Raw genomic sequence first — 21,345 nt, forward strand, 5'->3', positions numbered from 1 at the left:
TTTGAAATTTCATTTCCTCCAGTGCCCACTTAATGCCAGTCCAAATAGAAGACTTGACATAATAGGTAATCATGCCACCATCCCTTGTAAAGTACTTATTTCTTATATAGTTTGCAAAGTGATCCTCTGCAGTAAGGACGTGCCACACAAGCTTCATGAGAAGGGCTAAGTTCATCTCCTTCAGTCTTCTGAATCCAAGACCTCTCTCATCAATTGGTTTACAACATTTATCCCATGCCACTATGGTTTTCTACCTGTCCATAAGAAGTTTCTCATAAAAGTTTCTACCTTTTTTTATAATGCTCGAGGACCATTTATAGACACTCATATTGTAAACTGGGATGCTCCCAAGCATTGATCGAATTAGGATTGCCCTTGAAGAGAAAGGATTTTCCCTTACCAACTAGTAATCCTATTATTGATCTTGTCAACCAAACTCAAGATAATTGCATATTTGACTTTCCCTTGCACTAATGGGATGCCTAGGTATTTTTCAGGCATCACACCTTCGTGTACATTCATAACCTCTTTTATTCTCGCCTTTCTGACTGTAAAACCCCATATTTTTTGGCCTGGGCTTTGTGATTAATCAAGTGAGCGTATGCGAACATTCTTGAGTTGGCTTTTTTTTTAGAGGCATAAAATGTGTCTTCTGTCAATTTGTCTATCTCGTGCCCCCCTCTTAATACTCTCTCCCTCTGTTCTCCACCCTCCATCTCCCACCTTCATCTTCCTTCTCTCATCTCCTGCTCTTCTCTTCATCTCCCTCCTTCAACTTCATCTTCCTCTTCCTCTTCCTCTCATCTCCTCCCTCTTTCATCTTCCTCCTCTTATCTCCTCCCTCCTTCATCTTCCTCCTCTCATCTCTGATCTTCTCTTCATCTCCCTCCTTCATCTTCCTCCTCTCATCTCCTGCTCTTCTCTTCATCTCCTCCCTCTTTCATCTTCCTCCTTTCATCTCCTCCCTCCTTCATATTCCTCCTCTCATCTCCCCCCTTGCTATGCTCATGCCCCCACTGCTATGCAGTTATTCTAGTGAACTTTAGGTCCGTCCTGTTGGAGTTATCCCTCACATGAGAATGAGGAAGAGGAGAGAAATATGTATTGTTTGTGTGAAGAGGTCTGAGCGCGCGCCAGATTGGTCTAGCCTAAGGCGCGCCCGCGCCCTTGTCGTGAAAAAGAAGATAGTTTTTTTTTCAGCCTCTCACGAAATAGAACTGTGCCAAGAGCGCGCCCACGCCCATGTCTAAATTTGTAGACTTCTATTTCTATAGTAATCGCAAAATTGTGGGGTACTATAAAAACAAGAAGTAAGGTTTTGGAAAACCTAAGTCACGAATTTAAACCCAATTTTGAGAGCTATCAAAATTGAGAGAGAACTCTTGTAAAGAGAAAAGCTTGTACGGAGAGAGGAGTGAACTAGTAAGGTGGAGAGACTTGAGAGGAGTGATTGTAATCTTCCTTCCCACACTTGTAAAAGGATTAGCTCTTGTGAAAGTAGGCATCTTTGGTCGAACCACGTTATATCTTGTGTTGTGGTATGTTTTACTTTCTTTGCATTATTATTTGTTTGTGATAGTTGTTTAAAGAGCATTAAGTTTGTAGTGAAAGTTTAGATTTTTGTCTGGAGCAGTAGTTGGTTCAATTGCAAGTTATCTTAGTATTGGAGATCGATTGGTATCGTTGTCCCCAACAAATGGTATTAGAGCCAGGTTAGATTAATCTAGGTTGTTATCCAAATTTTGTTCGAAAGATGTTTGACAAAATTCCTGAATAGTCTGAATAAAGCTAACTATATTATTTGGAAAGCCAAGATGGAAGACTTGCTATATTGCAAGGACTTGGCACAACCCATTGAGAATGGAGGAGTAAAACTGGAAGCGATTGTTATGGCCGAGTGGAGCAAGTTTGACAGAAAAGCAATTGGGTATATTTGACAGTGGATTGACGATAATGTCTTCCACCATGTATCCCAAGAGACTACCGCTTTTGGCTTGTGGAAGAAACTTGAAGACCTCTATGAGAATAAGTCGCCTGGAAACAAAGTGTTACTCATTAAAAAGTTTGCTAACACGAAGTACAAAGAAGGTTCTTCAATGTCTGAGCATCTTAATGATGTACATAATACCATCAATCAGCTGCATTTGATGAAGATTAATATGGGTGATGAAGTTGAGGCTTTGTTACTATTAAACTCTCTACCCGACAGTTAGGAGACTTTAGCATGTTCTCTTAGCGGAGTCGCACCAGATGGAATAGTTACCATGGAGATGGCTACTGGGGCATTGTTCAATGAGGAGACAAGAAGGGGTTCACGAAGCAGCTCTTCTTACTTAGAGATCCTTGTCACAGAGAAGCGGGGGAGAGGTAAGAGTAGAAAACCATCTCATTCTAGAGGTGATGGCAGAAGCAAATCTAGGGGTAATACTAGAACTCCTAAGGCTGAGAGATAATATTACTATTGTGCCACCAAGGGTCACTTTAGGTATGAGTGTAGAACACTGAAGAGGGATGAGAAGAATAATTGTGTACATGAAGACATGGTAAAGAGGAACGGAAGCACAGGCAGAGATACTACCACACTAGTTTACGATAGTCTAGTGGGAATTGTGTCAGATTATGGTGAGTGCTGTGTTAGTACCTCATGTCAGGATACAAAGTGGGTGATAGATACAGGATCATCTTATCATGTCACACCGCACAGAGGATTCTTCACTACCTACAGCTGTGGTGAATTTGGTGAGGTAAAGATGGGTAACAGTGGAGTCTCTAAGATTGTAGGCATTGGGGATGTTCATGTAGAAACCAATGTCGGCTACACCTTGACACTCAAGGATATAAGACATGTCCCTGACATTTGGTTAACCCTAATTTCCGTTGGGAAGTTAGATGATGATGGCTTTCTAAACTCGTTTGGTAATAGGGTATGGAAAATGAGCAGAGGTTCCATTGTAGCAGCCAAAGAGAAGAAAACTTGCTCGCTTTACAAGACACATGCTAGTTTGGGTAAAGTAGAGGTGAATGCAGCACAAGAAGAAGCTTCCTCCGAGCTATGGCACAAGAGACTGTGTCATATGGCGACAAAGGCATGGAAGTTCTTGTCAAGCAAAAGGCATTGCCAAACATAAAAGGTTCGCATTTAAATAGATCTACTCATTGTTTAGTTGGAAAGCAACACAGGGTGTCTTTCCAAAGATTCCCTTCTCACAGAAAGGATAATGTCCTTGAGTTAGTACACACAGATTTATGTGGTCCTATGAAAGTAAAGTCCCTCGGGGGAGCTTTGTACTTCTTGACATTCATTGATGATGCATCAAGAAAGATATGGGTATATAGTTTGAAGACCAAGGATGAAGTACTTGGCGTGTTCAAGACTTTCCATAGCATGGTGGAAAGAGAGACAGGGAAGCCTTTGAAGTGTATTTTCTCAGATAATGGGGGTGAGTACATTGGGCTATTTGAAGAGTATTGCAAGAGTCATGGGTTTCGTCATGAGCAGACCGTTCCCAAGACTCCACAACACAATGGTATAACCGATAGGATAAATCGTACCATTGTAGAAGGGATGAGATGCATCTTGTCTCACTCTAAGTTATCCAAGAGTTACTGGGTAAAGCAATGCGCACAACCGTGCATATGATCAACCTATCACCTTCGAAGCCTCTGAATAGTGATTATCTAGAGAGAGTATGGTCAAGCAGAGATGTTGATTATGGATACTTGAGGGTATTTAGGTGCAGGGCATTTGTTCATATTCCCAAAGATGAGATATCCAAGCTTGATGACAAAGCTAAGCAGTACATTTTTTTGGGTTATGGGGATGAGAAGTTTGGCTACAAACTCTATGATCCGATCAACAAGAATGTAATCCAAAGTCGAGATGTTGTGTTCTTGGAAGACCAAACCATAGCAAACTTTGAGGATAGTGAGAAGCTAGAAGTTTTCACTAATAATCTTGTTGATTCAGAACCAGAAGTTCTAACTGTGGAACGTGCAGAAGGCATTGAGAATGCAGAGAACCATGGGTTTGAAGCTCATGATGATGATCTTATTGCTCATGATGGGATAGAACCTATTGATATAGAAGATGCAGATGAAGTGCATGAACTACCACCTCAGCAAGCAGAAATGCATCCTCCTGAGCCACAAGAAAATGGGGCAAGGAGGTCTGACAAAAGAGACAAGCTTCAACTAGGTATCCACCTCACACGTATGTTTTACTATCTGATGGTGGATAACCAATGTACTATCAAGAGGCTCTTGAAAGTACAGATAAAGAGAAGTGGTTGAAGGTCATGGATGATGAGATGGATTATTTGCATAAGAATCACACTCATGACTTAGTTGAGAAATTGAAAGGAAGAAAAATTCTCAAGAATAAGTGGATCTACAAAGTCAAGCATGAGGAGAATAATCCACACCCAAGGCACAAAGCTCGCTTTGTTGTGAAGGGATTCGGTCAAAGAAAAGGTATTGACTTTGATGAAATTTTCTCTCCTGTTGTAAAGATTACTTCTATCAGGGTATTATTGGGTCTGACCGCAAATATGAACCTAGAGGTTGAGCAACTAGATGTCAAGACAGCTTTTTTTCATGGAGATCTTGAAAAAGATGTCTACATGGACCAGCTAGAAGGGTTTGAGGTAAAAGACAAGGAGCACCTAGTATGCAAACTGATAAAAAGTTTGTATGGGTTGAAGCAGGCACCAAGACAGTGGTATATAAAGTTTGATTCCTTTATGGTGAAGCATGACTACATGAAGTCCGCTTCCGATCATTGTGTATTTTTTCAAAAAAATTCAGATGGGGATTTCATATTGCTCTTGTTGTATGTGGAAGATATGTTGATAGTTAGCCAGAACATCAACAAGATATTCAAGCTGAAAAAAAACTTGAGTAAGTCCTTTGAGATGAAGGATTTGGATCAAGCAAAGTAGATACTTGGTATGCGGATCACTCATGATAGAAAGAGTGGGAAGTTGTAGCTTTCTCAAGAAAGCTACATCGGTAAGGTGTTGAAGAAATGGATGAAGAGATTCAATATAGATCGCCCACATGACTAAAGATATGTGTCCCAGAGCGTAATAAAATGGAAAAGATTCATTATGCATCCGCAGTGGGCAGCTTGATGTATGCAGTGATGTGTACAAGACCGGATATTGCTTTCGCCTTTGGTATTGTAAGCCGGTTTTTGTCAAATCCGGGTAAAGAGCATTGGGAAAGTGTTAAGTGGATATTGAGATATCTCAAGGGCACTTCCAAAGCGTGTTTATGTTTTGGTGAAAGTAAGACCTTGCTTGAAGGCTACACTAATGCAGACATGGCAGGTGATGTTGACTCTATGAAATCCACCTCTGGTTATATGTTTACTTTTGTAAGGGGAGCAGTTTCTTGACAATCTAAGTTGCAAAAGTATGTTGCCCTCTCCACTACAGAAGCCGAGTATATTGTAGTCACTGAGTGTTACAAAGAGATGCTATGGATGAAAATGTTCTTCGATAAACTAGGGCTAAAGGAAAAATAGTTTGTAGTTATATATGACAGTTAGTCAGAGCGTTATCCATTTAAGCAAGAATCCGAGTTTTCATTCTATATCCAAACACATACATGTGCATTATCATTGGATTAAAGAAGTTCTCGAAGACAAGCATTGAGCATTGAGAAGATCCATACCGACAAGAACGGATCGGATATGATGACCAAAGTTTTATCGAAAGGTAAGTTTGATGTTTCTTTGCTACCGCTGGAATGGTAGCACACTCCTCCTGTTGATTTGGGAATGCATGGAGGTATCCACCCTCGTTGTTTGGGAGGGGGAGATTGTTGGAGTTATCCCTCACATGAGAATGAGGAAGAGGATAGAAATTTGTGCTGTTTGTGTGAAGAGGTCTGAGCGCGCGTGCTCTCAGATTGGTCTAGCCCAAGGCGCGCCGGCACCCTTGCCATGAAAAAGAATATAGTTTTTTTTTAGCCTCTCACGAAACAGACTGTTGAGGGCGCACGCTCGAATTGGCCTTGCCAAGAGCGCGCTCGCGCCCATGTCTAAATTTGCAAACTTATATTTCTACACTAACCGTGAAATTGTGGAGTACGGTAAAAACAAGAAGTAAGGTTTTGGAAAACCTAAGTCACAAATTGAAACCCAATTTTAAGAGCTATCAAAATTAAGAGAAAACCCTTGCAAAGAGAAAAAGTTTGTAAGGAGAGAGAAAAGTGATCTAGTAAGGAGAGACTTGAAATGAGTTGATTGTAATCTTCTTTTCCACACTTATTAAAGGATTAGCTCTTGTAGAAGTAGACATCTTTGGCCAAATCACTTTACATCTTGTGTTGTCACAGATGTTTTTACTTGTTTTAGATATTATTTGTTTGTGATAGTTGTTTATTATTTGTTTGTGAGTGAAAGTTTTTGATTTTGTATGGAGAGTTTGGTTCAATTGCAAAGTTATCTTAGTAGTGGGATCGATATTGCAAAGTTATCTTAGTAGTGGGATCGATTGGTATCTTTGTCCCCAAGATTTCCCAATAATCCATTCTAATATCGATGAAGAGAACCCATTTTGAGGCTCGGGATAAACCTAGAGAAAAACAGCACCGACTGTCGAAATCTTTTCATCCTTATCTCATTCTTTTTGGCTAAAAATCACAACTCACAAATGGAGAAGATGATTAGGAACTTGTGCTTATGACTTTTCAATTCAATAACCTCCTTGGATCAACCCTCACAAAGAAGGTAATGGATGATTTTCGGTTTTGAAGCAGATTTGACACCTTTCACCGAAACAGTTGTTTCTTTCTCTATAGTGATTGGGTTTAGACGCCGTTGGGACTGTTGGAAAATAGATTCAAAGAGTTTTCCGAGGATATATGGTTAATGAGGTGGTTTGTAGAGAGACGTTACAGTTTTTCAGTTCTTGTTGGGTAAAATTGTGCCATGTTCTTGTGATGAAATTGGGGATTTGAAACCAGGTTGTTGGATGCTTAATGATGACGTGTTCTTACTCAAATCAGTGTGTATATTGCTGATTTGGAACTACCATCTAAGGTGGAGCTGCAACATGAAGTGGTTTAGGTTTCTAAACCTTGAATAGGAGAGATTCTAACATGTTCGTCTTCACCACACTTTATGTTAATCAAGGGTTTTATTTGGGGATTCTGTTTTCATGATTAAGAGCAGAGAAGATAGGAGGTCAGGGGTCATGGGTGTTCAATGAAGCCATCAACAGACCTTGTTCTTGTTCCTAAGTAGAACAAAGTGAGAAAATTCGGAATACAAGTCAGTTCTGCCATGTGTTAATGAAAACGGTGTATCTTCATCTACGAAACTCGCTTTTGTAGGCGGTTTGGTGCCATAGAAAGTTAATTCACGTAACTTTCAATTGGTATATGGTAGGATAGCTAGTTCTAAGGAGACGATTCAGAAATTTAGATTGTTTCGGGGTAAAATTCTGCTGCCTCCTTGTGATTAGTAGATGATATTGGGTGATGTGGATCAGGTTGTGGAGTTTTCCATATTGGTTCTTGTTGCTTTTAATCTCTTATACATCAGGCAAGTATATCTACAAGCTTTTCTTTCATTTAAATAAATTATGACCAAGTCTAGTTTCGACTTAGATGTCGACAATTCTACTGTGCATTTTAAATTGAGATTTGAAGCGTGGATTACAATAATTAATGTTCGTGTAATTCCTTTTCCTGCTGAGTTTTTTTATTGAATGTTGAACCCATATGATTAAACTGAAATTGGTTTTACTTGTGTTTTAGTTCTTTATTTTGCCTTGTGTTGATGAATGAATTATTATTTGATGACGATGATGCACTTTTTGAGTTTTGAGCTATATGTTATGTATAAGTGTTTGGGATCATTTGCATACGTTGCACTTGTTAAGTTCACTTGTTTTCCACATCTTATATAGTTGATAAATATTTCTTCTAGTCAGTATTTGGGGGTAGGTGTATTTGGAATTAAGTGGTGTTGTCTCGGTTTTATTTGATATATTTGGTATATTTTTTTAGATTTGAAAAGACTAGTTCGTGGATATTACTTGTTGGGCGTGTGATTTTTACACCCTTGCAGATTTTGCAGGTGTTTGATTCTTGACCACGTGGAGAGAGAAAGTTGGGATATTATTCGGGTTAGAACTTGGACACTTTGTTTTTGTTTTATATTTGTTAGTTATCACCCGTATCTCACTTATTGTAATGGTTTCATTTTGTAAACCGGTTACTTGACTGCTCTGGCACTTGTCGAGACGGTTAAGTAGCTGGGTTCTCCGACTCATTATATCTTGGGCTGGTCAACTCGGATATAGTGGGTTTGGGGCGTTACACTGACCTCAGTCAATCCACCCAAAAAGAGCTTGCTTTTGTTTCTATTAATGTCTTGACCAACAACATTCTGATATTCTTTGAGTAGCCATGTAAGATTTTTTACCTTCCTTAGATTGCCATTCATGAAGATAAAAATGTTGTCTGCAAACAACAGGTGCGAAGGGCTAGGGTAATCCTTTAGATAGTTAATTCCCTTACTAAGAACATCTTCAGCCAGTGCAAAGAGTAACGGGGAGAGAGGGTCTCCCTGTCGCTGCCCCCTTCTAACTCCCATGTAACCACAAGGACCCCCATCGATGAGGACAGATAATTTTGTCGTCCCAAGAATTGTGTACACCCAATTAATCCATCTCTGCCCAAACCCTAGCTGTTTGAGAACTTCAAGTAGAAATTCCTAAGTGAGCGTATCATATGCCTGAGATATATCAATCTTGAGGCCAACGGAGCCACCACTTTTCTTTTGTTTCATTGCATTAATCATTTCAGACGCCATACAAATGTTAGCATGAACGGATCTGCCATGAATGAACCATGCTTGTTCAATGGAGACTAACTTTGAGATGATGGTCTTCAACCTAGTCTGCATGATTTTTGACAAGATCTTCATAAAGAAATTACTCATATAGATAGGTCTGTACTGAGAAGCTTTCTTAGCATTTATTTCCTTTGGAATAAGAGCAAAAAAGTTATTATTTACCCCCATAGGAATGTAGGCTTCTCTAAAGAAAGAAGTCTAAGCACTGCATAGGTCATCTCTAATTATGTTCCAGCACGCGTGATAAAAACATCCTTGAAACCCATCTGGTCCTAGTGAACTCTCCGACTTCATAGAAAAAACTACTTTCTGGATCTCTACCTCGAGAGGGATTGCACAGAGCATAAAGTTGTCTTCTTCAGTAATCACTTTTGAGATCAAGTTCAGGAGTTGGTCGTTGACCTGTGTACTTCTAAAGGCAAAATCTCACACACTTAGCAAGCCTTTCTTACTTCATCTAGCTAGACAGGAATCAAGTAGTTTTTAACCAATTCAAAGCTACACTGCTGTATCCACCACTCAATTATTGGCTCAAGCTAATGCATCCTTTATACCTTCCAAACCTCAACCAACCTACAAATACCACATTCCAAAGAACTTCATTCCACAATTTACATCTTTTAACTACTGATGGAGGATTTGAAGTTTTATCAAATAAAGGTGGCATAGGTTTCACCATTTGTAAAGGTCTTATGACATTATGGTTGTCGGAAGCAAGCAGAGGAAGCCGAATACAGAGCTCTTTTGTGGGGATTAGAAAGTGCTTCTCAACTTGCTATTAAACATGTGCTAGTTGTCTCGGATTGCAGCAGCTTGGTGGATGCACTCAATGGTCATGTTGATTGTTCGTCATGGGAACTAAACTCTCTTCGTCAGATGGTCCTAAGTTCTAAAGAGTCTTTTGAGTACTGTAGAATTGACTTTTGCCCTAAGCAGTTACACAACATACTCACTTGTTGGCTGAGGCCGGTAAAAATCATATCGATTTGGGATGTAATGGAACTGTTGTTCCCTTTTATGTTTCTAGTTTGTTTGATCGAGTCAGATGTAGTCTGTATGAACATTTTGTAATTCAGTGATCAATGAATGACTCATTTTGATTATTTGTAAAACTCGTTTTGATTATTAATAAAATTTCTACTTGTTAAAAAAAAATTGCCATCCTCTCAAACTGGCCATGTGGGTGCAACATGATGGCCCAATAGAGTTTTGTAACGTCTATGAGGAAACTTTTATTGCACAAGTTTGCAAATGAATGGAACTGAAGATTAAAATAAATAAATAATAATAATAATAATAATAAAATCTACCTAAAATTATTTGTACAAGTTCATGCATGGTGATCAAATTAATAAATTTTAGGGTCTTATATCCTACACCCACCAAATTAGATTGGGCAGCCTCCAACCCAAGCACAACAACCGAGTCCAATCACTTAGGTTCAGTACATCCCAATGATATGAGAAGGTCGTTTGGGTCTCGTTACAGTTGTGATTTTGGACTTTCAAATTTTTTTTGACTTTCAATTAAAAATATATTTCCGTTTCAAATTAGATGATATTTTAATTTCAAATTACTTAAATGGGTTTTATATAAATAGGTTTTGTCAATTTCAAATTATTTAAATGGGTTTAACTTAAATGAGTAGTGTTTTGATTTAGTTTGATTGAAATATGGAGGGATTTTCAATGTGGGAATGTATAATAATGAGTAGTGTTTTGACTTTTGATTGAGATGTAGAGGGAAATTTAGTTTGTTAAATTTTCAATGTGTGTGGTGTGTGTGTGTTCGGAGGGAAGGGCGTATGAGAATGAGAAGCTTTGGGAGGTTTGGGAGTCTTTGAGGGTGAAGAGTTGCAATATGTTATCTTAATGAGTTGGGGGGGTTGCCCAACACAAAACTGTTTTTTTTAAGATAATGACAAATTTGTAGGGTTGCCCAATGCAATTTCATGAGTGCCCAATTAAACTACCTAAATTTTATTGGTGGTTGGGAGCATTGGGCTGCAGCCCATATGGAAAAATATTCGCATTCAAGCCTTTCTTTCTTTTTTTCGATAAGGTTTCACTTTTCATAAAAATATTATAGAATAATAGGTTCAACATCAGCCAGTGCAAATGTGCAATACAACTTGGAAGAGTACTCATGTCCCTGTTTTGAATTGCCTAGGAAGGTAACTCATGAGCCTCCCCTACAAAAATCCTAGAAATCCAACTAAATTTAAAACATAACAGGTGTTCCATATTAACCATAATATAGGACACCATACTACTGATCCTCCAACTGCAGTTGTCCAGAGGAGAATTAAGCAGCTTAATGACACTCTGGTTATCACCTTGCAACTCTACACTCATTAGACCTGGGTCTTTTACCAGCATAGCTCCACCTCAGCTGCAACAAGTTCGGCTTCTTCTGAGGAAGTTGCATTGAATCTTCTGATTGCCACTTTCAGAATCCTCCCTCCCTCATCTTTAGTTACTACTAGACCTGTCAAAAGCAGCATCAAATAATACTTTAGTGCCAAAGTTATCCTGGACATTAGTAGTACTACCAATGTCTGCATTCAAGAAGTTATAATGAGTTGAGTTAGTGAGGTGATGATCCTGTATATCATCATATGCTTTAATGGCCCTTTTCCATAATGCTTCTGTTGCATTCAAAATTGAGGTTCTATTCTTTTGCCTTGCATCAAACAAAATTTTATTTCTGTGTTCCCATATACAAGAGAGTAGTAGGCATGCATAAATGCCTAGATTCCTTATATGATCCTCCCTGTTCTCAGTCCATCCCATAATCTCATCCAACCAGTTTCTAACTCCCCAATTAGCATGTGCATCTATCCTTATGCTTGTAATGGCAGTGAACCAAACACCTCTAATCCATTCACATTGGAAGAAAAGGTGTAAGGATGACTCCATGTGATTCTGACAAAATGGGCAGTTGAAATCTCCCATCTTCCTTGCATTCAAAACCTCCCCTGTAGGCAGACCATCTATATAGACCTTCCAAAGGAAATGTTGATTTCTACCCGAGAGCTTAGCTTTCCAGACTCTTTGGATAGTCTTATTCTGGAAGTTAGAGCTGCTACACTCCCAATTGTTTTGAGACAACAGTTTGTAAGCAGTCCTAACTGTGTAATTCCCTTTGGGGTTGCACCTCCAAATGAGGGTGTCTTGCTGTTATAGCAGTTATAGCCTCCACAATAGGCCTAGGAAACAAAAACTCAAGAAAGTACTCATTCCAGCCAGTTCTAGTGTTATTTATAATACCTGTTACTTTTGTGTCTCTATTGAAATGTGGATTGATAATATGGTCCTTCAGTAGAATTGGTTGATTGTTCAAGCATACCCAGGGTTCATTGCAAACTGAAACCTTATTGCCACTCTTAATAGACCATAGAATACCAGGTTCAATGAGATCAAAAGTTTTAGTTATGCCCTTCCAGAAGTAGGAGGCATGTTGAGAAGGGTTGAGTACGGAACCCCCTCCACCTGGCCACCATTTGTGGCAAATGGCTCGAAAAGTCCTCGCCCATAGAGAGGTTTGGTCAGTAAGCAATCTCCAGCATTGCTTACCAAGGAGAGCATTATTCATAGTTTTTGTGTTTCTAAAGCCTAATCCTCCATTAATTTTGGTCTACATAAAGTCTTCTAGTTCAAAGTGTAAACTGAACTGGATTCCTCCGTGCATTCAAGCCTTTCAAGGAAGTGTTCTAATCGAGATATATTGATGCACCTGAAACAAAAATGTACAGGGGAGATTCTTCGCTCTCAACCGTCAACAAAACTGAAAAAGATCCTGAAAACCATGTGACAACATAATCTTCACGATTCTCATGCGTTGCAACCACGTCTAAGGATTTGCTTTTGTCATGTCATTAAAGACGATACATTAACGCTAACATTTGAAGCAAATCAGCAATTCTCTCTTTTCCCCCCTTTTTTTTTTTTCAAATTTAAAACCAAAATGAAAAAGAATGTCTCAGTAATTATATTACTATTATTGATTATAAATAAAACTAACAAAAGCACCTAAATTTAATAGAACCCAAGTCCCCAACCAAAATTAAAACTGCAAATTAAATGATCAATTATACAAAATTTCCAGTAGATAATCTAATCCATATTATCGTACAAGATCATTGATCCAATTACAGCCAAGGCAAGCGGTCTTTTCATGTCAGCAGGATTAAGTGTTCCATTTCAGTGATCCCTACTGTACTGCTGTTAGACTCGTTTGGAACTTTGAACCAATTTCTCTGTGCCTGCAGAGGAATTAGCTTTCTCTTTGTTTTTCACAAATTTTTTTTCCACCTTAGGTAAATGGAGATTTCTGCCAAATATGGGTCCCCTGCCCAATTTAACCACGTCTAGAACACAAAACTTATTTTTATTAGAAGCTACGCAACTACTGCTTAACTGGAAGTTGAGGCTTTTAAATTGTAGCATTGTACACAAGTTGAAACCTAACCAAACCAAAGCATCAGTTGAGTGTTACAACTTGGAACCTAGTAAAACAATACACAGAGACTGCCATTAGATGTATCAGTTACTTAACTTCAAATCAAATGTAATTAAACATTCTCTTTTAAATAACATTAGAATCCTGACTCACCTTCCCTTGAATTCTGCAGAAGAGAAAGAAACTTACAAGCTTTCTACTTAATGTCTTTTACCCTTGTTTCTCCTACTCCTATATGAGACCAGTGACCATCCATCATCAGCTCCTTCACTTGTTCCCTGTGACTTTGTTTCATCCACAGACATAGTTTTTACTTTCGACCCTAGCCGTGGCTTTGGCTCATCAACTTCCATAAATGTTTCCTCATCAGTTGAACTTTCATCGTCATCCGAGCTTTCAACATAATCTTCATACACCACCTGTGCCACGTGAGCAGCAAAAGGGTTAAAATAACTCCCCAGTAGGATAATTATTGAGAACCTAAGAATTTTCCAATTCAAGATATTTACAGATATTTTACTTTTGCCCCCACAAAAAAAAGTTTCCACACTTTGACCAACTTCTTCAGCAAGATGTATTCACTATCCCATTCTCATTAGCGGGACTACTATTATGAATGATGCACAAAACATCATGCCCCAAAATGCAAGATGAGATGTATACCTTGCGATTTTTTGAAGTAAATTGATAGATGAATATATAGTAAGTAGTGTGCATCTGATAAATGAACATGATTTCATGACCATTTTGCTTCATCAACAACACAGATTCTTACAGTGAAATGCCTAAAAGCGAGAAAATATGAACATAAAGGTAAATGTTCTTCTTAAACAGCAACAGAATGATAAGGTCAACCATTACTCTACTTTTCAAAGATTATAATTTATTTATTTATTGGGTTTACAATAAATACATCACCTCATTTCTGCTAGCTTCCAGAACGTAATTTCTGAGAAGATACAAAAAACCAAGGTGGCCATATGGTATCTAGTTCAAGCTAAGAGTCGTAACTCGTAACTACAGATACCTCTTTGCTTCCAGAGACAGCTCCGGATGCAGAGCTTGAATTCCTTAGTTTTTCAATTGACTTCAAATCATCACGTAACAGTTCCTCATGCATAGCAATCAACACTTTTGCAACCTGCTTGAAATTATAGAAGCATTAACCATAAACTCATAGCGTTCTTTTAAGAAGAGCTAACCATATAAATAAATATACGCATACCTGTTCAGGGCTTTCATCTTTGAGATCCAACTTGAGGCAATCCCAAGCAAAATCATCCAGAAAGTCCGCCAATTCATCGACATAGAAGGGCCCTTTTGAATGAGTGAAGAATGAAAGGATTTCGGATGCAAAAAGGTTCAATTTCTGAAGAAAGAATTCACCGCCCCACCCCGTCTGCAATGCCATTACAGTGCCACTCCATTGCTCATTGATAATACGGTATATTGCTTCGGATAAGAGGGGTAGATACTCTGGTTTTAGCTTTTGAGGAAGAGAACCGTTGGAAGATTTTCTCTCATCTTTGACATTACTAGTACTACAGAAACCAAAACAATCACTTTTTATCTCTAAAAAATAATAAACCAAAGCGAAGAGATCGATATAGAAAGCCAGAAAACAAAAGATTTAAGGTGTTGAAGAAGAGCCAATACCGTTTCATAGTGATCCACCGGTTGGTCACAACACAAACAGCCCTGGTGTGATTTAGAGAGGCAACAGACTCAGTTGAAGAGCGGCCAGCGTTTTCACATTTATATAGACCTAATCTCATTTATAATCCAACGGCTATAGATAATCTTCTCCTTTATTCCGATAATACCCTCAGCAGCTGTGCAGAGTCACTGTTCCCAACCGACTCGCCTAGCCCAAGTCGTTTAAAAAATCAGTGGACTGATTAGGCAGGTCTAGGCAGACCGATTAGGCGGGCTAGGCGGCCTCTAAGCGGTCCACTCAAATATATATATATATTTTTTTTTAATTAATTAAATGTTGAAAATTAAATACCAATGTAGGCTTTAGATTTGAATGAGTTTAAAAGACTAAAGTTCAATGTAAATTATATGTCACTATAAGAAAGAATATGTTTTTATATGAAATCGATTTTCTTAAACTATTATGCATTTTTTTAATAAGTATCTTTGTTTGTGTTTATTTTTTGAGTTATGATAAATGATTTTCTTCATTTATTGTAGTATAGGTGTATATTACTATATATATTATAAGATTTATTTTAAAAATACCGCTTAGCGCTAGCCCCATCTAGGCCGCCTGTGGCCTAAAAGAGCACTAGGCGCTCTCCCACCGCTCGACTACCGCCTAGCGTTTTTTAGAACACTGGCAGGAGTGCATAATGATTAGGGCTGGCAATGGGTTGGATCGGTCTGCATATTTGAAAATCCAGAACCGTTCAGTTGTTCGATGGTGTAGATCTATAACCATACCAGACCCGAACGGATATTTGAAATAGAGAGCCAAAAGCGGACGTCCGGACCGAACACTTTTTCTTAATTCCGGATCGGATCTATCTTTTTACATATACAAGTATGCGAACCGTGCTACGCATCGGTGTTGTTTTGAGTCTTTAAACATGTCGCTCTAACATCTCTCGGGTAGTATGATTTTATGAATTCTAGTTATAATCTAAAAAACAATATAAAAACATTATGAGGGGTTGAATATAATTTCAGTGCCGTAAAACACTGTTCGGCTGAGAAGTGTGACCTCCTAAAGACCCGGCTATCATATAGTGTAGAGATTACTAGTTTTCGAACCCGAACTACAAACGGGTGCCGTTATATTAAATTATTATGGAAAATATTAGTAACTATGTAGAGCTATGAGAGATAAATATTATATTGATCACTCATCTAAATTTTATCCATCGTGAAATCCCCACTCTCCATAAAAAGAAAAAAAACCCTCATTTGATAAATCTCTTGGACTTCTTTTTATTGTTTAATAATAAAATTTTGATTGAAGTTATGTGAAAATGTTCAATAAAGCGAAGATGATATTGAAGCTACTTGAAAATCAAGAAATTCCCAAACATAAGAAAAAAAAATATGATAAACATCATTTTCAATGCAAAACTATACTTGTTGAGACATCCCCACCACATATAATATAACTATTTTATTTTTTATATTAGTTCAATGAATTTATATCATGTTTTCAATTTCTCGTTAATTATTCTTTGAGTTAAGTTAAGTATATAGTTGCATCCAGTTTAATTAAGTTTTTAGGTTAGTTCAATGCATTTGATCTAGGTTCCAATTTTTTGTTACATGATATTTTTTTTGAAAATTAATAATTAAATATCCTCTGTTAAGAAATATAAATCCTAAATATATTATGAATTAATGGATCATTCATGAATTTGCATTATGAATTGTATTGCTACTAACACAAAGCAATATTATGTGCATTGACACCTTTACGGTATTTGCATATCGACTTCATTTGGGTAATAGGTTATGGCATATGAATCTAAAAATCTTGCTTCCTGTCACAATCATGTATCATTACTATGAGACTTATGAGTATGAGAGTTTTTTTATTATTTATTTTTTTTATAAAGATTATTATTATTTTAAAGTTAAGATTATTGAGTTTTATTACTTGATATGAGTACTAATTGTTAACAATTACTACATTAGCTAAAACTTTGAAACCTAGACTGCTAATTTTCTAAACTAAAATGTGTTGAAGTTTCCAATTATTTATCGGTGAGTTTAAACAATCACCAGGTCCAGATCCCGATCTTGGACTGGTAGCAGGGAAGCATAAGTGGATAACCACTTTTTCTCCAATAAATTATGGATATTTGAAATGAGGTGCATTTTTTGGAATATCCGCCGAATAGCAAATGACAAGACACAGAATCGTCTTTCTAAACTTATCAATAAATGGGATCCGGACATCTTGAGTATAGCTAAGGTACAACCCAATGACACATCCATATCTTTTCTGCAAACACTAGGGATGAACACTGTCTTTTTCTCCAATCCTAGTTCTGATCCGAAAAGAGTTCCCAATCTCTGGCTCATATGGAAAGCTATAAGTCCGTTTCCGACACTTCTACATTATTCAAATCAACACATTACTGTGGAAGTGGACGGTTCTCTTATCACCATTGTCCATGCTCATTATCTATATATTCAAAGGAGGCAGCTATGGTCAGAATTGTCTATCATCAATACTCTAAATCTTCCTGGCTGATTCTCGAGGATTTTAATGCTTATCTGAGCATCACGGAAAAGAAAGGTGGACATCATCCTTCTACATCATCCATGAATGATTTCCGAGAGTTCGTTAGCCAAAACCTTTTGATGGAAGTTCATAGTAGTGGTTTTCATCTCACTTGGTGGAACAAACAAGTAGGAGAGTTCAAGATTATGGGGAAGTTAGATAGAATGCTCTGTAATGCGAACTGGGGCACCAAATATCCTGGTTGGAAATACAAAGTCTTGGGAAGAATCTGTTTAGACCATTCCCCTTTAATGGGAGGAAGTATCATCATTCCTCACCCAAGAAACTTGTCGTTAAAATTATTTAATATGCGGTGCTCTCATCCCACCTTTAAAGAACTGGTTCTCGATAGTTGGAAAGATCCTATTCTGGGACATTCTATATTTATTCTGACACAGAAACTCAAAAAGCTGAAGGGGGTCCTAAAGAGGTGGAATAGGGAAATGTTTGGAAATATCAAATATAAAGTGGAGGAAGAAACCAAGAAGTTGGATAAGATGCATGAAATCTTTGAAAAGGGAACAATGACAAAGGAGTTTACTATGCAAATGGTCGACCAAGAAAATCATGTGGAACATTTGTTACAACAAGAACAAAACTTTTGGTTGCAAAAATCCAAAACAAAATGGGATACAGATAATGATCGGAGTACAAAAGTTTTCCATGCTATGGCCAACCGAAACAAAATCAAATCTTTGATAGCAAAAATGAAGACAGAGGAGGGTATCACTCTTGATACACCGGAAGACATCGGCAATTATATCGTCCAACATTTATCCGAAAAATTCAAGAAGGTGGATCATATTATCAATAGGGAACTCATTCAGAATATACCCCAAAACGTTGCTACAGAGGATAATGATCTTCTATCCATTATTCCATCTTCAACAGAAGTGAAATCAGCCGTCTTTCACCTGAATCCAGATAGCTCTCCTGGTCTTGATGGATTCTCCGGGTTTTTCTTCCATCACTGTTGGGATATTGTGGGATCGGATGTAGTACAAGCTATCTAGTATTTCTTTATTAAAGCTCATATGCCACTCAGATTTAATTCCAATTTCATAGTTCTTGTCCCAAAAGATAAAAATGTGAATCAAATCGGAAAATATAAACCCATCTGTCTATCTAACTTTGTGTTCAAAGTTATTACCAAGATTATTGCCCTCAAATTGAGTCCTATTGTTGAAAGAATAGTAAGCAAAGAACAGTATGGCTTCATCCCACACAAAAATTCCCAACAAGCTATCAGATTGGCTTAAGAACTAGTAAATGAATTGAATACTCCCAAATACGGTGGAATCAATGCTATTAAACTCGACATCTCTCAAGCTTTTGATACCATGGACTGGCATTTCCTCTGGGAAGTTCTCCATCAGGTGGGATTCAGTGACAGGTGGATTGAATGGTTGCAAGCCATATTTCAAAGTAACTCTATGTCTATTATGCTCAATGGGGGTCTATAGGGACACTTTTCCGCAGGAAGAAGCCTCAAACAGGGAGATCCCCTATCTCCCAAGCTTTTTGCGATTGCGGAAGACTGTCTAAGTAGGAGCATCAGTAGATTGGTTAGAGAAAACAAAAAGCAACATATGGTGGTAAATTCTAAATATTGCAGCCCTTCACATCAATATTAATGTCCAAACTCGTAAGAACAATCCGGAAAATCAAATAATCAAATAGAATGAGCATTTCTCATAGGAATTTTGTTACACAGTTTTAACTTTTACCAACCTAATTGCAAAACTAAAGTTCAATAATACCCTGGCAATACAATCATGTACGTAGTTCAAGAACTGTGGTAAACGTAGTAATTAACTAACAAAACAAATTAAAACTTCAAGTTTAAAGCTCACATTTGTTACTGCATGTTGATGTTTAAAGCTTCAAAAAATTGAATGAAATCCCTAAATTCATCATTGGTTATTCTATTCTACTTGCCAGTGAAGTGGGATGGTACATGACAAAATCTCCATGTGTAGAAAGAACTTCATTAGGCACTCTAAAAATGGTCGTTTTTTTGGGTACAGTACCTTTTACAATCCTTTAGTAAGCCATCCGGGTTTTACGACAACAGGCCGGATTGCCGATTTTCACAAAAACCGGATGGGTTGCCGAGTTAGCACTAGGTCAACTGCATAACCGATCTATTCATCAACCCAACCCGGTTTACAGACTGGGTCACCAATTTACTTGATCAACCCGTTGGGTCGGGCCGGGTTTGATAACACTGGCCTCAATTATAATTAGAGGTTATAATCATATCGCTAAATCTACGGTGTGCAGGCTGTACTAGCTAGGGGTGATAAAAGGGCTGGGCCGGGCTAGTCCGACCCTCAAACCATAAAAGCCTAATGATTAAGGGCCGGGTCAGCTCGTCCCTATTGTGTATTGAGGGCCGGGTAAAGTAGGGTCAAGCATGAAAACTTGATCCCTTAACCCGCCCCTCGACCCTCATTTTTGAGGGCCTAATGAGAGCCGGATCAGGCCCGTTCTAATTATACTTTACTAGTTTACTTTTTTTTTGGTGATTTTTTATTTGTTTTTATCATACTTTGATTATGTATATCAATTTTAACTAAGTATACAAAACTAATTCTTATGCCTTTAGAAAAATAAAAATAAAATAGAGATGCTGAAAGAGATGAAACTCTTAAAACATCTGCATTTTTCATACTTAACTATGTTGTTAGGTTGGATTTGTTGTTATGTATGACTTATATACCTATCCTTCAATCAATTACAAAAAACGCATATGTTATGTTCTAATTTATCCCCTATTGAAAACTAATTAAGTGATTTCTTTTTATACAACTTAGATAATTAGAGTATAATACATAAATATAATGTAAAATAACAAGAAAACGTATGAGGGCTAAGTGAGGGCTTAATGAGGGCCGGGCTCATGCTTCATAATCTAAGCCCTAGCCTGCCCCTTAAATCTGTGATGGCCAACTTTTGAGGGTTTGAACATGCAATTTTGAGGGCCGGGTCGGGGTGGGTTGAAGGCCAAATTATCACCCCTAGGCTGTACCAAAACTAATGGTGCATAATTTTTACTTAACAAACAAAGAACCGCCCTCTGGTTTTATATATGGAACTAGTAATTTGAACTGCGGTCTAACCTGATCCGGTCAAAAAACCAGTTCTGAAAACGACCATGCTTGACTTTGACCCAAATCGAGTAAGGTTGATGAAATCAGTTTAGTCAAATTTCATATGTCATACTGTCAATACAAATTTCAAAATTTTGCGAAAGAGGGAAACCAAAGCAACCCGAAAATTTGGCGAAATTTGGAAACCAAAAATCGCGCTCTATCATTATTTTGGATCCTTTTGGAAACCTCAAAATTGCCGCTCATATAAGAAAACAGAACGTCCATTTCTCTCTTCTCTCCCTCACTGGCCAGTAAACATTCTTTTCTCATTACCGCTGTGCAATATTCTAAACTATGGTAACTAGAATACTTCACTTTATCTCTCAATTAATTGTTAACAAATTGTTTTTCATCTCTCTTAATTTTTGGTTTTTCATTTCTCCTGCTTAGATTTTGCTTGCATTGGTTCTGCTTCGATTTTTCTTGCTTCAAAGGTATGTTTTATATTTTATTAGTTGTTGATGTGAATTTAATATATCGATACTGTTCCAGTTTTGCTTGGTTTTAAGGTACTTTATTTTTATCTTATCTGTTTGAAATTAGTATCTTCATACGATTATAATTTTGGTTGGTTCAAAGGTGTTTACTTCATAATGATTTTATTTCGTTTG

The 21,345-nt window shown here is 37.7% G+C and overlaps 2 protein-coding genes and 1 long non-coding RNA gene across 7 annotated transcripts; 2 read left to right on the forward strand and 1 right to left on the reverse strand.

Moving 5' to 3' along the window:
• The first annotated feature begins 1,599 nt into the window (after nucleotides 1-1,599).
• On the forward strand, nucleotides 1,600-9,969 carry LOC147491054 (uncharacterized). The gene is made up of 3 exons (XR_015198820.1): nucleotides 1,600-1,635; nucleotides 6,428-7,549; nucleotides 8,078-9,969. It is a non-coding gene; the product is annotated as an uncharacterized LOC147491054 (long non-coding RNA).
• Nucleotides 9,970-10,894: 925 nt separating this feature from the next.
• On the reverse strand, nucleotides 10,895-15,142 carry LOC147491055 (uncharacterized). 5 transcript variants are annotated; one of them, XM_086565731.1, is made up of 5 exons: nucleotides 14,984-15,142; nucleotides 14,553-14,868; nucleotides 14,355-14,468; nucleotides 13,481-13,746; nucleotides 10,895-11,353 (listed from the first exon to the last, which is right to left on the reverse strand). In XM_086565731.1, the coding sequence occupies exons 1-4, from the start codon at nucleotides 15,100-15,102 to the stop codon at nucleotides 13,528-13,530; spliced, it is 768 nt and encodes a 255-aa protein (XP_086421857.1). In that variant the 5' UTR covers nucleotides 15,103-15,142; the 3' UTR covers nucleotides 10,895-11,353; nucleotides 13,481-13,527. The 5 variants fall into 5 exon arrangements, with proteins under 5 accessions (XP_086421857.1, XP_086421856.1, XP_086421854.1 ...); XM_086565730.1 differs by lacking the exon at nucleotides 10,895-11,353 and adding an exon at nucleotides 12,924-13,331; XM_086565728.1 differs by lacking the exon at nucleotides 10,895-11,353 and adding an exon at nucleotides 12,924-13,373.
• Nucleotides 15,143-17,725: 2,583 nt separating this feature from the next.
• LOC147491056 (uncharacterized) lies at nucleotides 17,726-18,592 on the forward strand. Its single transcript, XM_086567173.1, has one exon. The coding sequence runs from the start codon at nucleotides 17,726-17,728 to the stop codon at nucleotides 18,590-18,592; it is 867 nt and encodes a 288-aa protein (XP_086423299.1).
• The last annotated feature ends 2,753 nt before the right edge of the window (nucleotides 18,593-21,345 follow it).

Source organism: Coptis chinensis, chromosome 6 (genome assembly GCF_015680905.1).
Source record: "Coptis chinensis isolate HL-2020 chromosome 6, ASM1568090v1, whole genome shotgun sequence".
NCBI classification, from domain to species: Eukaryota; Viridiplantae; Streptophyta; class Magnoliopsida; order Ranunculales; family Ranunculaceae; genus Coptis; species Coptis chinensis.

Excerpts from the sequence above, each read along its gene's own strand:
- LOC147491055 (XM_086565731.1), bottom strand. The coding sequence starts at position 15,102 with ATGAGATTAGGTCTATATAAATGTGAAAACGCTGGCCGCTCTTCAACT. Across the intron at positions 14,469-14,552 it reads AAGATGAAAGCCCTGAACAG|GTTGCAAAAGTGTTGATTGC; the intron begins GTATGCGTATAT and ends AATTTCAAGCAG. Across the intron at positions 13,747-14,354 it reads CTGTCTCTGGAAGCAAAGAG|GTGGTGTATGAAGATTATGT; the intron begins GTATCTGTAGTT and ends CACGTGGCACAG.
- LOC147491056 (XM_086567173.1), top strand. The coding sequence starts at position 17,726 with ATGGGGAAGTTAGATAGAATGCTCTGTAATGCGAACTGGGGCACCAAA.